General features: G+C 39.8%; 1 protein-coding gene across 2 annotated transcripts; it reads right to left on the minus strand.

Moving 5' to 3' along the window:
- Nucleotides 1-512: 512 nt before the first annotated feature.
- Nucleotides 513-15,628, minus strand: LOC111140620 (cornichon family AMPA receptor auxiliary protein 1). Of its 2 annotated transcripts, XM_022492813.1 has the most exons (6): nt 15,418-15,628; nt 9,844-9,912; nt 9,563-9,610; nt 5,561-5,673; nt 4,180-4,323; nt 513-1,673 (listed from the first exon to the last, which is right to left on the minus strand). In XM_022492813.1, the coding sequence occupies exons 1-6, from the start codon at nt 15,496-15,498 to the stop codon at nt 1,646-1,648; spliced, it is 483 nt and encodes a 160-aa protein (XP_022348521.1). In that variant the 5' UTR covers nt 15,499-15,628; the 3' UTR covers nt 513-1,645. The 2 variants fall into 2 exon arrangements, with proteins under 2 accessions (XP_022348521.1, XP_022348522.1); XM_022492814.1 differs by lacking the exon at nt 9,563-9,610 and having other exon boundaries at nt 768-1,673.
- Between the last annotated feature and the right edge of the window lie 857 nt (nt 15,629-16,485).

The following is a 16,485-nucleotide window of genomic DNA, read 5'->3' on the forward strand; positions in this document are numbered from 1 at the left end:
ATGTCCTCCAGACCATAAAACGTAAGGTCTTTAAAGCTTCTCTCGTTATGAAACGGTGTGGCTCTCCTCACTCTTCTGAGTCTACATCCTCTTCTTCAGCACGCTCACCCTGTCACGCGATCCCAAATGTTAACATCTACTCTCCCAAAGGTGGGGAGGCATTTTCTCTGCTGAGAATTCAACAGCATCTAATTCAAAGAGCTCTCAGAATAAGAATTCCAGAGACTCATCCATCAAACTCCCATGAGCATTATGTGGTTTTCTTTCTCTGATCTTTTAAGAACTTCTGAACCACTTACACTATTTTCAATTGCCTTAACTACCTCATTCCAAATAAAGCCCAAGAATTCTTCCCCAAACATGCAAGCCATAATTTACCTGCCTTATAAGCAGCAATAAAAAGTCAAATTTAACAAGTTATTTTTCCTTGAAACCTGCTGTTTCAGAAAGGGGGGAATATTTTTAACATTTTAAGTCTCACAATAACTTTTTAAATTGGTTAAGAAAAATGATGATGCTGTGCCATCAGTGTTTCTAAGTCTTGTCAAGTGGTGACAGAGGGTAATGTGCTTTTAGCCATTTAAAAATACTCCTTTTTAGATGCAGACATGATATTTAAAAAAACAACAACACACGCACATACACGATATCGTACTCTACTATTTTTTTTAAAAACTGACAGTAATATGTCTTTATTATGGATTAAGCAAGTGTAAGAAATAGCTATTTGTAATCTTAAAACAATGCACTGAAAATAAGTTAATTTCAGAGTTTTATTGTATTGCACTAAAGGAACAGCAGGACGGTTATACAATGTTCTCTCATTCAGTTTTGAAAATCTAAAGCACTTGCAAATTCTTAAGAATACCTTTACCACCAGATTAGAACAGTAGGTATAATAACCAATTTCTTATTAAGTGATATCTTACAAATTAAAACACATTTAAAATAGCTTTAAATGCATTCTTCACAAGTAATTCAGCATATGTTTTTATATCATGTTCACTTATGCTTAAGAATTAAAGCAAGTATATTACTCTGATGGAAATATGGGAAATCTCTCATTCATGCAATATACAGGGATAATATTCAAGTTGAAGGGGAAAAAATCCCACTCTTCTTATTTTGTAATGTGTCCATATATAATCACATACATGATAAATGAGGAAACCCATGAAGTTTCCCACAAGTCAGATATATATTTTCAGTTCATCAGAAGCACCTGATATCTACAGCTAATTTATAATTAGACGGCATTTCAATAAACCAAAATGAGCCCTACAAGTTCCTATATATAACAAAAGCTTCCAATGGACTAAGGATAGTCAATAATTAATGCAATCATACAAGGGATTATGGCTGTTCCTTAAGGAGTGCAAGTTCATACCTGTCAATACCAGAGGTAATCATTTTATATTAATTTATACGTAATTCCATTTAAATTCTTTATCCGTGTATAACATATGAAAACAGTCTTTCCACAAGCAAAAAATGTGGAAACATTTAAAAAATAAGGAGTCATTTTTTTAAAGTAACTGATCAGATTCCATAGGCTCCTCTTGGAAACAGGACCTTGCTGGATGGAACCCCTTCCTTTGGTGGCTTTTTGCATGCACTTACTGGGCCAGTTCCTCTGTGTGTTGTTCTAAGAGCTCACCAAAACATAGATCATGCTGAAAAGAAGAAAAAGCCTATTAATTCAAACGTTCTAACTAGAAAAACTAAAAACACCAAAAAGCTGAGTCTGCTTCACACAGCAAACCGGTGTATAGTATCACGCCGCCGCAGAAAGTGAAAAGACCAACGACCAACCAGTTCGCAGTATGATCTCAGTGTGCCTTTATGGACTTCTGCTTAAGGTAGGACTTGGCTCAGTGCGTGTGCTGTGGTTGTCCCCTATTTCTTTTCCAATTTTAGCAAGTAGAACAGCACAGCTGAAAGCTTAATAGGGGACCAGAGCTTAGAGAAGCAATCCAAACAGTACACTGCTCCGGAGTTGTCTAACAATAGCAGCGAGCATCTCCGGAGGGCTCACGTCATGCCGGGCATGATCTTTTATGTACATGACCTCGCTGAGTCCTCCAAGCAGTCCCAGGAGGTGGGTGCCATTATTATCCCCATTTTACAGATGGGAATGGTCAATTAAGAAACCTCCCCATTAGAGAAAGGCTCTAAACAATAGCAACGGGGCTGACAAAGTGCACAAATGAGCAAAATAAAAATAACCATTTAATTCAGGGCAATTTTACCAGAATGATGTGGGAAAGGCATGCTTCAAAAGCACGGATCTCTATGTGGAAATACAAAGCAAAGGGTTGTGTAAACTCAATTAACAATTTAAAGCAGAAATGAAATGACCTAGTGCCACCATCTCCTGGTGAAAATTTTCCCTCAACTGTACATCTCCGATATTATCACTTATTCAATGATTCATTTCTTCCTTTCAACAAGTATGTCTTTTTTTTTTTTAATTAAGTAGGCTCCACAGCGAGCATGAAGCCTAACATGGGGCTTGAACTCATGACCCTGAGATCAAGACCTGAGCTGAGATCTAGTCAGACACTTAACCAGCTGAGCCACCCAGGCACCCCTCAACAAATACATCTGAAGTGTCTGCTATATGCCAGCACTGTTCTAGGCATTTGTTAAAGAAACTGAAAAAATGAAAATTAACAGGAAATGAAAATGACACCTGGCATTTCACTTTTCAGAACTTACTATTTTTGTTTCATAAATGAGCATCTGCAAATGCTCTAAAGTCTACTCATTTTCACAATTAAAACCTCTAAAAGCATAAACATACCTTTTTCATAAATTTCAGTCTCATACTTCATTGTTTTCCATAATGGAAACTTATATGAAATAAAAAGAAATAAGAATATAAACCTACCATCTAATACTTAGCAAGTTTTCAAGTAACAAAAAGGAGAGGGGAATAGGAAGATGCTAAATGATTACAATTCCATCTTACACAGCCAATTTTCTTCATAGTTTGAAAATCAAGGGGCGCCTGGGTGGCTCAGTCTGTTCGGTAACTGGAGACAGCAGCTGTGTATATGTGTGACTACCTGCACGGTGTTCTACACACAGAAAGTGCTTTTTCAAAATAAAGAGGGGCGCTGGGTGGCTCAGTCGGTTAAGTGTCTGCCTTTGGCTCGGGTCATGAGGGATCGAGCCCTTCATCGGGCTCCCTCTCCCTCTGCCTGCCGCTCTGCCTACTTGTGCACTCTCTCTATCTCTCTGTCAAATAAATAAATAAAAACTTTAAAAAAAAAAAAAAAAAGAAAGAAAAGAATCAGGTGGAATGTCCTCTGGTTGAATATATGATAATAAAATGAGAAAGTATATTTATGTGGCTTAAAGAAATCTAATTCCACACTTGTGTCCTTTTCTCATTTTAATGAGAATCTACAGGACATCTAGGGTGGTGGTTCTCAACCAGGGCTGGTTTTTGCCCCATCTGGCACCATCTAGATACAGTTTTTGTCTTGGTGACCAAAGGAGGTACTGCTGGCGTCTAGTGGGTAAAGGCCAGGGACACTGCTCGAAACCCCGTAGTGCCCAGGAGAGCCCCCACAACAAAGATTTATCCAGCCCAAAATGTCAATAGTGCTGAGGTTGAGAAACCCTGAACTAGAGGAATGATATGAGTCCATCATGGAATAAAGGGAGAAGAATCAATAACTGCAACATCATATAGGACAGATCCGTTTTTCATTCAGCCCATTCAGGTCAAGCAAGCCAGAAAATAAAGGGTAGAGCATACAGTTTGTAAAGAATGACAAAAAAATCAAACATCATCTCAAAATAGACAGTGAAGCCAAGCAAACATTTTTTGGCAAACTCACACTTTTTTGCAATCCTCTCAAGGCCATCACTTTGCCAGGAGAATGAGGATTATCCTTCACTGACTGACTATGTCCAAAAATTTAGGAAGCAGCTCCCCTGCCCAAAATTTTTACCTCTGATTGCACACCAGCTGGCCGCCTTGACAAGTACCAGTTTATAATCATAGTCAGTGTGCGTGCATTTGGGGCATGCACTGCGCCATTACCAGTCTCCACCATGCAAGACACTGAGTTCTTCTTTAAGTGGATTTTAAGGTGTTAAGACCATAATACCTATAGACTTTTTTGGAAGCAAAAGGAAATCATATATTCATTTTATTTTTAAACTTACCCGTATAGGTAGTAAAAAAATGCTAGAAGATAAAAAGCTAATTTGCACCAGCCTTCTTTCTGACAATAAGCTAAAATGTCTGCATTCATGATGGTTGTAGGGTCATAGAGTCCCGGTCCACTCATCACTGGTCTACTCATATACCTGTAATAAACACAGTCAATTAGCCGTTCCAAATGGGAAGACAACCTTTAAGATGGGAAGGAGGGGTTTTCTTCTCCAGTAACATTTGTTGCAATGAGAGGTGGTCCACACAGGGAAGAGTAACTTTAGTTCTAGGGTGGAGTTCTTTCCTCTTATCATCTTAATTTTAAAACAAGAGCCCCTATAAGAGATCAGCACAGTTAAACAAGTCCTATCTGGTCTCCCCGACAATTTCATAAACACAAGAAAAAGAAAAATAACTGTAAAAATGAAGTGAGATTTTTCTTCCTTTTAATAACTTTTTAACATAATTTCAGGCTTACAGAAAAGGTGCAAGAACACGTCACCAAAATATTCCAAATGCTCACATTAATCACACAGCTTTACCCTTCTCTTTTTAGTCTTACCTCCAAATATGCACACATTTTTTTTACAAAACAGATGTGATACCATCAGTTACAGATGTGATACCACTTTACACCTAAACACTTCTTAAGTATATTTCCCAAGAGCAATGAGATTTTTAATATTCCCATTAAAAAAAAAAACAAAAAAACCCTCTAGGGGCGCCTGAGTGGCTCACTGGGTTAAAGCCTCTGCCTTCGGCTCAGGTCATGACCCCAGAGTCCTGGGATCGAGCCGCGCATCAGGCTCTCTGCTCCGCGGAGATCCTGCTTCCTCCTCTCTCTCTGCCTGCCTCTCCGCCTACTTGTAATCTCTGTCTGTCAAATAAATATATAAAATCTTAAAAAAAAAAAAAAAAAAAAAAGCTCTAACTCTATTATATAGATCAGACATAACTTTTAGTAGTTATGAAATGTGAATATATTTTATAAACAACCAAATTTAAAATCATAAACATGGAGAAAGAAGTTAGACACCCTGTACATTTTGAATTATGTGAAGTTCAAAGATGGGCAAAACTTACACAAGTTGACAGAGGTCACTGCTGTCCCGGGGAGGTACAGGGGTAACTGACAGGGATAGGGCTTCAGACTTATGTACACTATTGTATGTAAATTAAAACTCACTTTTTGAAAAACTCCTTTAAAGGGTAACAAAGTAAGCACCATAAATGGTATTGAAACAGTGATTTGTTCATCTGCTAGATTTTTAAAATAAATGCCAACCATTTTTCAGTTTTCATTTAGGTGACTAGCATGCAAGATAACTGTATCAACCATAGTATAATTAAAATATAACTAGGTAAAGTATTAGAAATATATCTAAATATTACCTCCAAATATGATATGCCAAGAGGGGCATATTGAGACCCAGCGTAAGCCACTCTGCTGCACAAAGAAACATGACACAGAAGAAAGCGTGGATGAGGTACTCTGGGAGTACAAGCTGGAAGAAAAATACAAGCCAGTTATCAAAATGCCTTGGCAGTATGTCAAATGCTAACTTGAAAGCAGGTGGCAACCAAGTGTCCATAATGAAAAAAAATTCACTGCTTTCTAAGAATCAGGCCCGAAAGATGGTACTGAGGTCTGTTTCCATATTTAACTTTTTACCAAAAGCAGAATTACAAGCAAACTGTCCAGATGATATGGAAAAATAGAACCTAAAATTTAAAACTCATATTCTTACAGTAACAGGTTAAATTACACAAAGTTACTACCCAGACAGTTCAGTTATTTGCTGATCACTTGGAATACTTTTTCTTTCCACCATTCAGTAATGATAAAAATACAAAAAGGAGGTATCTGGTCACATGCAACATGATAAAAAAAATCCACAAAACAAAACTCCCTTTCAAAATATTTTACACATTAGTGTTTTAAAGCTTTTAACAGAAACCAGGAATGCTACATAAACAATATTTAGCAAACCACATCACATTATCACAAAAGTAATTTTTCAATGGAAAGCCAAAAGCCAATAATCTCAGCACAGTCGGGGGGGAAAGAATACTAATATACACAGATGCAAACAATGTGCATTCTGCAATGTAGGAGGGAAAAGACAGTTCTGAACCATAAAATTGAAATTTTCCCGGTTCCTGAGCTCCAATTCTAACATGGCTTCCTGCTTCTTTAAACCTGCTTTCCAGTGAACTTCTACAGACACAGCAGACCAGGAGACACTCAGAACTCAAAAACAAAATGATTTTTTTTTTATTGTAGGTGGTACTAAATGAGAAAAATTAATTCAAGCAAAATGCTTTTTATAATATGACCAAAAATTCATGCTTTATTTTTAATAAATCTTTTTCATCCTAAAGACTTCATTCAGCCTAATGACTCTGTTAAATGAAAGTCCCAAACTTTTCATTGCAAGTTTAAGCTAAATAACTTCCTGCAAGTCACAGACACAGAGCCAGCTTCTCAAATGACTGTATCATACCAAAGTAAAATTATATGAATCCTCAACATCATCAGATCATTCCTGAGAGGAAACCGTTGCTGTATAATTACAATTGTACTACATATTCAAGCCCACTTTATAATACTCCCAAGTCACTTTTTCCATTTCAAAGCTGTAAAGCAAAGTTTTTTAATGAATAATATTTTAAATGAAATTCCAGTAAAACCAACTAATCTATATTACTAACCAGGTATCTTCTACAAACTTAAGCAATATAATAACAAAAGATAAACTCCGCATATGTATATAAACTTGTAAATAATACGAACCATTAAGCCACCATGTAATTAAATCAAAATCAAACATCTGCAAGAAAACAAGAAAATGTCCACAGGAAGTCTTTGAAACACAAGAACTACAACCAGGACAAACCAAGAAAAATAAATATTATAGTAGGAGTTCCACTAGAGCTGTTTATAATGCTAGTTTAAATTACAGGAGTTTTCTTTACAATATAATAAGTCTATCTCAGCTCTCCAAAGCCAAGTGATAGCTAATACAAATCATCATTCAAGTTTTCATCCTACACTTCCAGACTGAGATATGGGGAGAAAATTATTTTGAATGCACAATACCTATGGCTCTTAAACAATATACTTTAATAAGAGTGAGAATACGGATAATCTGCAACTCTTCCAGTTCTAATATGAAACACATGCCACACTCCTTTCTCCTCAAAAACATCCAGAAACTTTTATAATGCATCTCTTATAAAAACCAGTCCACTCCAATCATTCTTTAATGGTGAAATTTCCCCGTAAGTGGCACAAAAATTGTTCCATTTAGGAACCAATGTTTACCCAAGAGCTAGTACCCAAAAAAATTCCTCATGCAAATATGGCTGAAATGATAGTACTTAAATGCAAATCATAATATTCTCTAGTTAAGGCTCACATTTTTAAAAATAATATTTGTCTTCCCCCATACTTTGGCAGAATTGTCAAAACAAATTTTAAATCGGGAAAACTGTCAGATGCACTGCTAGTAAGCCAATTATCGGCACCCTATCCAAACACTAACTTGTGCTGTTGCAAAAACTTCCTTCTAATCTATGTAGCATTAGGAGGTCCTAAGCACATGTATTTTTTTAAGTGAGAATTTCCTCCCATGAAGGAGAGTCAGAAATCACACATATGTAAAAATTAAATTAGTCCCTCTTAAACTTACCGTAAATTAGGGAAATACCAAAGCATGAGTGTAAAAATCCAGTTGTCTGGGTTCAAATGCTGGTTCTACCTTAGCTGTGTGACCCTGCTGGTATAGTGCTTCAACCCTGCTAAGCCGCAGCCTATCCTCCTATTCAAGAGAATGGCAATACGCGTACCCTTTAGGCTGGTCATGAGCACTGAATGAAAAAGCTCAAGGAAAGCACAGCGCCTGTTGCCTAGGAAAGCCCTCATCTGATTTCAGCTCTTATCATCCTCATCATCGTTTGCTTATTTTAAGTAATGAGAAGCCAAAGAAGACAGAATACTATTAATGAACAAATGTCAAAAAAAGAAATTTTGGTTCCTTATTCTCTTGGTAACAATCAGTTTCAACAGTAGGTTAAGACACTTTACAATCAACCTTATTACTTTCCAATGAGAAAGCAGATTCTTCACCTATTTTATTTCGTAAGAACAGAGAAACAGGGGCGCCTGGGTGGCTCAGTTGGTTAAGCAATTGCATTCGGCTCGGGTCATGATCCCGGAGTCCTGGGATCGAGTCCCGCATCGGGCTCCCGGCTCCATGGGGAGTCTGCTTCTCCCTCTGACCTCCCTTCTCATGCTCTCTCTCTGTCTCTCAAATAAATAAATTTAAAAAAATAAAAATAAAAAAGAACAGAGAAACAGCTAGTAAGTTAATACTTTTAATTGTCATCAAGACATCAAGTCTTACTGTAGCGGTTCTCTAGAGACAAACTAAAAATCCATCGCATCACTCCTATTTATAGAGGAAACAATGATAAAGTAGCACACTCACTTTAAAGACCCCTTTCTAAATAAGATCCCTTTGGTGTGCTAGTGTCTTATAGTTTTACACAACTAAAGCCTACACAAGTTCTCATCTTAAGTAATTTTTAAGATAAATTATTATATTCTATTTCTTGGAGACATACCCACGGTCTTCTTACAAACAACCTTTCAGCTTCCGACCAATTAGGCAAAATCAAACCTACAGGTTAAAGGAGAATCTTCCTAAATGAATAAACTGAATGAAGCCAAAAATATATACAAATCCCTAAGCACAATGGAGCCATGTTATAACGAAATCCATCAGAGCTCAGAACTTAGTGTAAGACAAGTCTGGCTGAGAAATTTAGAATGGATCTATATTAGAAATAACTATGTAGACATTTGTAGACCAACTGTTATCCACAAAATTCTGGCAGCGTGAGTCCAAAGGTCAGCACGACTGATTCCAGAGCCTAAGGAAAGAGCTATCCACCTAAAAGGTTCTGAATAAACATCACTGAAAGAGTGAATGATTAATTCCAGAATAGACATAACAAAAGATAAAAGCAGACATGGTACTGAAGACTCCACTTTGGGACTATCTCCCAATAAGTCACAACAGAAAACCCATCTTACCATCTATAAAAGTCATTTTCTGTTAATCAACTTTCAAACACTGCACCAAATAATTTAATATAAAAGTGCCTATGGCTATAACATTTTTAAAAATGCATAAGCATTTAACAGCTTTCCCTACTTGACTGGGCCAGCAAGCAAACATTTGCATAAAATGCAGAATTTCATGAAATCATAATCCTCAACAGGCATATGAACAAGCACACCAAACAGAACATTTTACAAATACAAATGCCCTAACCCTCCCCATGAAATGAATGTAGCATTAAAACATTAAACTAAAAAGCAGTACACACCTTTAACGCAATTTTGACTCTTTTAATCTTTTTGACCTTTTCAACTGTCTTTGGCCGACAATGTAAAAAGCAGATTGGAAGAATGTTAGTACGACAGCTGACAAGATCACTGGCAGATTAATAATAGAACAGTCAAGCAGGAAAAAGAGTATTTCTGTAAATCCTGCCTACTTCAAAAAGAACAAATATGTCATGCCACTGAGAATATTGGCCATTTTCAAATTATATTAAGAGCAAAAACAGTTTAAAAATCTAAAGAAAAATCCTATATTATAACTTACAGGATTCAGGGTATTACACTGGTCTATAGGATTCTTGTAATCAGTCTTCAGTTCATCAAAAGCTATAATCTAAAATAAAATTAAAGTTAGTTAGGACCTTTAATAAAAAGCAGCAACAAACTTGCCTCATCATCAAATGATAATTGAATAAAGTTAATAAAACAAAAGCAAAAGTATACCAATACTACATGTACCAATTTACAGTAAATTCACCATGTCCTAATAAATAACTAATACCATTTAAATGATCTGGTATCACTGTGATAAATATCTTCAATTTTCAATTTTTCAATGACTCTATTCAAATTATTTTCTCTTCTTAAAATGATCTTTTCTATCAAAACTCGTCATCCTAGGGGGCCCTGGTTGGCTCAGTGGGTTAAAGCCTCTGCCTCCGGCTCAGGTCATAATCTCAGGGTCCTGGGCTCTCTGCTCCGCGGGGAGCCTGCTTCCTCCTCTCTCTCTCTCTGCCTGCCTCTCTGCCTACTTGTGATCTCTGTCAAATAAATAAATAAAATCTTAAAAAAAAAATTTGTAATCTAAAAACCCTCTTCCTACATCAGCTCCACTCTGCAGGTTTCCCTGACTCCTTGGGGCAGAAATAATTGCATACATGTCTAACAGCCCCAGAGCAGAGAGCTTTATGATACTACCAATATGGCATTTCTTCCAGTGGAGTATCTGTGTACAGGTTTGTGTGTCCCTTGGGGTGAAGTTTGTTTTTTTTTTTTAAAGATTTTATTTATTTATTTGACAGACAGAGATCACAAGTAGGCAGAGAAGCAGGCAGAGAGAGAGAGAGGAGGAAGCAGGCTCCCTGCTGAGCAGAGAGCCCGACACGGGGCTCATCCCAGGACCCCAGGATCACGACCTGAGCCGAAGGCAGAGGCTTTAACACTGAGCCACCCAGGGACCCCCCGGTGAAGTATTTTTAATCATTTGTGCATGCCCCACCCACATCAGAGCTCAGTGGGACACTAGAGATGGACTCACATGCTTCAGTTTGTTCCCACTGTGCCCAAATACATACATTTCAAAGTCCTGCTTCAATAGGGAATAACAAGAAATGGCCTCAGAATAGAGGAATACCAGGCCTGGACTGCCACACAGAGTAGTGCAATTTCTGCATAGGACAGAAGGCCAGGATGGAAGCTCAAAGCCAGCCTGAGCTCCTGCTGCCAAGCACCCTGGCATTGGCCCTACATCAGGCTCTGCACGGAGAAGCATGTCTGCGTGGGCAGGAGGATTTTCCTAATTCTTCTGCCCCAAGAGGCATCTTGTTCTAATGCACCTAATGGCATCATAGAAGCAAGAGCTACCCCGTTCAAGGCCATGATAAAAGTCATCCATCTAACCTCCTTCTGGGTCCTATGCACATCTCCTACACTTGAGGGTGATTTCCCGAGGTCACCAAACTAAAGACTGAAGAAGGATAACCCAGGTAAGACCAACTTCTCACAGTAAGAGGAGTCAAACAGTTATAAATGTGGTAACAGGAGAGATCTCATCCACTTATGAAAAATATGAAAAGATTGTTTCTGTCTACACTCTGGAGAAATGTGGCTGTAAAACAGGGTCACTTAATGCACAACTTCAAAGTCAAAATGTATTAAAAATCAAAATAAGGGCAACACACCACTTTGTGGTACTTGGTCAGATGTCAAAATAAGAAGCCATAGGCACCAAGTTTATAGGAGAATTATTTTAGTTGCTGTCACTGGTCACGCAGGAGATAGAGAACTCAGTCTGCCTTTCCACTTGTGAATTAGGAATAGTATCTTCGTGTGTGAGGCTGTGTTACTCAATATTACCAGTAATCAATGGAGTTCCATATTCCTAGCTTTTACTATGCTGGTTTATTTACCTGTTAAAGTTCTTCACTTCATAAAAAGATGGTTGTTGTTTTTTAATTTCTAGAATTTTACAAAATGAACCAAGCTGACCAAATAAAAATTCTAACTAAAATAGGAATAGAAAAACATAATTAGACATCAAGATGTAAACTCCATGACAATTTTGCTGTACTGGCTGCTATGTCCCTAGCCGGGGCACATACTTAAATGTTCAATCAATATCTATTGAAGGAAAGGGACAGAGGCGAGTCGGGGGGGGGGGTGGGGGAGGGGGCTGGCTTAAAAAGAATACAGAACTTACCAAAAGGCATTTGCCTTTGTTAATGAAACCTAACATTTATAAATGTTAAAAATATAAATGTAGGGGCACCTGGGTGGCTCAGTGGGTTAAAGACTCTGCCTTCGGCTCGGGTCATGATCCCAGGATCCTGGGGTCGAGCCCCACATCGAGCCCCACATCGGGCTCTCTGCTCTGTGGAGAGCCTGCTTCCTCCTTTCTCTCCGCCTGCCTCTCTGCCTACTTGTGATCTCTGTCAGATAAATAAATAAAATCTTTAAAAAAGAAAAAATAAATAAATGTACAACTAGAAGATACTAATTTCTGATTACTTATGGATATTATTAACCAAATACCTGACATTTGCTGTGTGATATATCCCCAATGCATCTTAGTAATAAAGTTCAAAGTAAGGACTCTCATCGCAAATAAAATTACTTGCCTATAGTAAGATCCAATTTAATAGCAGAATATAAATCTTATGTTTTAAAACTAACTCTTTTGACTCGACATTTTCTTCAGGTGACCTCAAGGGATCTTTTAACAGGTATGTTACTATATAAGCTTCCGTTTGAGCACTATAAGCTGGACTTTTCAACTCTTCTGTAAAGATTAACCTACTGGTTTTCGTTATCTTTAGTGACTGTGCATCTGGACAAAGATATTCACAAAAGTCTCACAGAAGTGTTAAGGCAGAACAGATATATACCTAAAGCTAACAAACTATGCAATTCAGAATACCTTCAAATTTGATGCATGTCTTTAGGGAATGACTTCTGTTCAAACAAACCTATGCTCTTACATCTACTCTCCACAGAGTATCAATCACGTGAACTAGGAGTAAACTGACAGATGTAACCATTAGCACAAAAAAAATCCTCCATACAATGATTAATGTAAACAGGATTCTTTGAATTTCTATTTGAAATTTCCAAAATGAGTTTTCTGATACTTAAATGACGTAAGAAAATAAACTGAAGGTTATGTAGTTAATAGAAAAATCAAAATTATATACTTTAGAGTTTTCAATCTGTTCCCAAAGGATGCATAATCATCTGAACTATGAAGAAATCCCTAAGGATAAAAGCTCTCAATTAATCTGTGGAGTATAAATGAATTTTTAGAAATTCTATAATAGGACTTAAAATTATCAGAAACATTCTCATTTCAACACTGAAACTAAGTTACCCACTTTTAAAATTTATTTTTTATTATTTTTTTAAGATTTTATTTATTTGAGAGGGAGAGAAGGGGACGGAGAGAGAATAAGCGGGGTGAGGGGCAGAGGGAGAAGCAGACTCCCTGCTGAGCAGGGACCTCCACACAGGGCTCGATCCCAAGATCCTGGGATCATGACCTGAACCAAGGGCAGATGCTTAACTGACTGAGCCACCCAGGTGCCCCAAATTACCCTTTTTTTTTTTGCAGTTCAGATTTTCCTTAAGCCAAACAAACAGGTTCAAAATGTAAACAAAGCCATCCACAGCTTTCTGGCTTAAAATCCTCATGTCTCAAAAAGACAAAGAGTACCCATCAAGCAGGAAATGACTTAAATTCACATCTACAAATGGAAGGGAGCCACACATTTCAATTCCACCACGGGCTTACTAAAGTGGAGCTAGTTTGCATTCCAAATTATCTTTATTTATTGTTCTTCCACCAAAGAGCCTAAACTGCTCTTAATTTATTGGTTCCTACTCACAAGTGTTTTGAGGGAGCAGTTACTGAACAGCTTACCTAAGCATTCCCCACTATACTGCAGTTAGGTTCTAAAATAATTGCAAACACAATCACACTCTTTATCTAAAGAGAATAATTTATGGTTATCATTCTACATTTGAATTTTTTTTTTTTTAACACAAGACACTGCTGCCATTTAAATCATTCCGCCAGGCTATGTTCCCTAAGAAATCCTTGTTATTGGCATGATGAAACCTGACTTAAAATGTACATGAATGAACATGTACAATCAAAAGACTGGGGTCCCTGGTGGCTCCGTGGGTTAAGCCTCTGCCTTGAGCTCAGGTCATGAGCTCAGGTCATGATCCCGGGGTCCCGGGATCGAGCCCCGCATCGGGCTCTCTGCTCAGTGGGGAGTCGGCTTCCCCCTCTCTCTCTGCCTGCCTCTCTGCCTACTTGTGATCTCTGTCAAATAGATAAAATCTTTAAAAAAAAAAATCATTCAAAAGACTAATATTCCAGAAGCCACTAAAAGAACATGAGGAGGGCGAAGCAAATATAAGATACACTTTTAGTGAATGCTGACTTCCAGAAGGCTGCTTCTAATTTTGTGCTAGAGAAACAAGAATCCTTAAAAATCTGTTGTAGAGGGACGCCTGGGTGGCTCAGTTGGTTAAGCAGCTGCCTTCGGCTCAGGTCATGATCCCAGCATCCTGGGATCGAGTCCCGCATCGGGCTCCTTGCTCGTCAGGGAGCCTGCTTCTCCCTCTGCCTCTGCCTGCCATTCTGTCTGCCTGTGCTCGCTCTCTCTCCCTCTCTCTCTCTGACAAATAAATAAATAAAATCTTAAAAAAAAAAAAAAAAATCTGTTGTAGAACTGTCACGAGGAACTTACTTGTTCCTTACAGACACCAGTAAGGATGTGCTTCTAACCTGCAGCAAGATGTGAGTAAAAAGAAAGAAAAGAGAAAACAAAAAACTGCCCTGGGGAAGTTTAAGATTTGTGAGCATTTTCGAAATCAAATTAAAACTACCTCTACTGAACCCAGCTACCCTGAAGACGGGCAGCTAGGAAGAGTGTCTCTCGAGAAACTCTGGCGGTCAAAGTATGATTTAGGGGGAAAGTTTGGAGACGCAGTCACCAAAGTGATGAATCAATCTGCATCAAAGTTCACAAGGGAACAGAATCCGGAAAAGGGGGCGTTCTACTCAAAGAGCGCCCAACAAGTGCTGAAAAGAGAGTTGGAAATTCATCTAAAGTAGGCTATCCGATCTCATCTGAGCCACACTCCGGCAGAAACCCGGAAAGAAAGACAATGTGATTAAATAACAGTAACCGGCAAACTTCGTTCCCGCTAAGCACGCAGCATGCCTCCGTGCGCCCTTGACATCCTCCCCGGGGATGCAGCGTCTGGGGCCGGCTAAGGTCCGCGCGGGAGAAGCGCTGTCCCGCAAGGGCCCCCGCAGGACCGCGGCCGCCCCACCCATCCAGTGAGGAGTAGCGGCGCGCGCGGCCTGCGAGGGGACACAGCGGGCGCATCCATCCATCGGGCCACCGCAGCCTGGACCCGCAACCCCCGGACCTGCAGCCCCCGGCTCGCAGACGGAATTCTCATAGAGCCCGCACCGCGCGGCCTGCCTCGCTTCGGCCCCGTCGCCCGGCGCGCGCACCTCTGCGGGCCGTGGCCGCCCGGACCGCCGACCCGGGGCGAGAAGAGGCTGCGCCGCCTCCTCGCCCTTCTTCCCCCGGCCCCGGCTACTCACGTGCCAGATGGCGAAGAAGATAAGCGCGGCGGTGAGCAGCAGCGCCAGCATATAGCAAAAGGCCGCGAACGTGAACGCCATGGCCGGGAAAGAGGAGCAGGGAGCAGCGCCGGTGCCAGCGGAGAAAGGCGGCGCAGGGCCCTCTGGGTAAAACCATTCACTTCCCCCGGCCGCAGCCACGACCGCCGCCGCCGCCGCTGCCGCCGCCACGGCGCCCGCCCTCCCTGCGCGCCTGCGCACCAGCTGAGGTGCGCCTGCGCCCTCTGATGGCCAAAGCCTGCGATGCACTTACATTGTCCGCGCCCCTGACTGATTTTTCTTTCCTTTCCTCGTTTATTCTTTGAACAAACATTTATTGAATGAGTGCCTAGTATGTTTCAGGCGCCGTGCTTCTCCTTTGAGATACAAAGATGAGAAACATAGTTCTTGCGCTGAAAGAACTTAGTATAGTGCCGGAAACGAACGCTTAAATAAATCTTTATGGTATTACAACCCTGTTAACTCAAGTCTGCGGCTCGTGATGAAAGGTCAGAGAAGGGCATCCATCCCGTTCTGCAGCGTTCAGAGCAGGATTCCTGGAGTATCCGTTTCTTAAGCTGAGGCTTATGGGATGAGTAGAAGTCCAGGCAAAGAGAAGGCAGAACCAGAACTCCTAAGAGAAGGTTCAGCTTGACAAGAGAGAGAGAGAAAGAAACAAGAGAGAAGGAGGAAGGAATGAAGGAAGGAAAAGAAAGGAAGGGGGGTTGAGGAAAGGAAAGGAGGAAGAAAGGAGAGATGGAGGGAGGAAAGAAAGAAAAAGAAAGAAAGGAAGGAAGGAAGGAGGAGGAAGGAAGGGAAAAAGAGAGGGAGGGAAGGAAGGCAGTAAAGGAGGACGAAAGAAAGATCTGTGTCAGTTGAATCCACCAGCAGTTCTAAAGTAGTGGAACCTAGCAAAAAACAGTGTTGAGGGTTAGGGGTTAGCTAGGGTTTAGATCAGAGAGGGCCTTATAAGCTTAGTTTTGTTCTTACACGGTTGTGACCCACAAAATTGATTCACCACCTGCTAACTGATCTCTACTGATGGAAGTG

The sequence above is a fragment of the Enhydra lutris genome, unplaced genomic scaffold (genome assembly GCF_002288905.1).
Source record: "Enhydra lutris kenyoni isolate GAN:26980312 unplaced genomic scaffold, ASM228890v2 scaffoldscaffold4, whole genome shotgun sequence".
In the NCBI taxonomy this organism is placed as follows: Eukaryota; Metazoa; Chordata; class Mammalia; order Carnivora; family Mustelidae; genus Enhydra; species Enhydra lutris.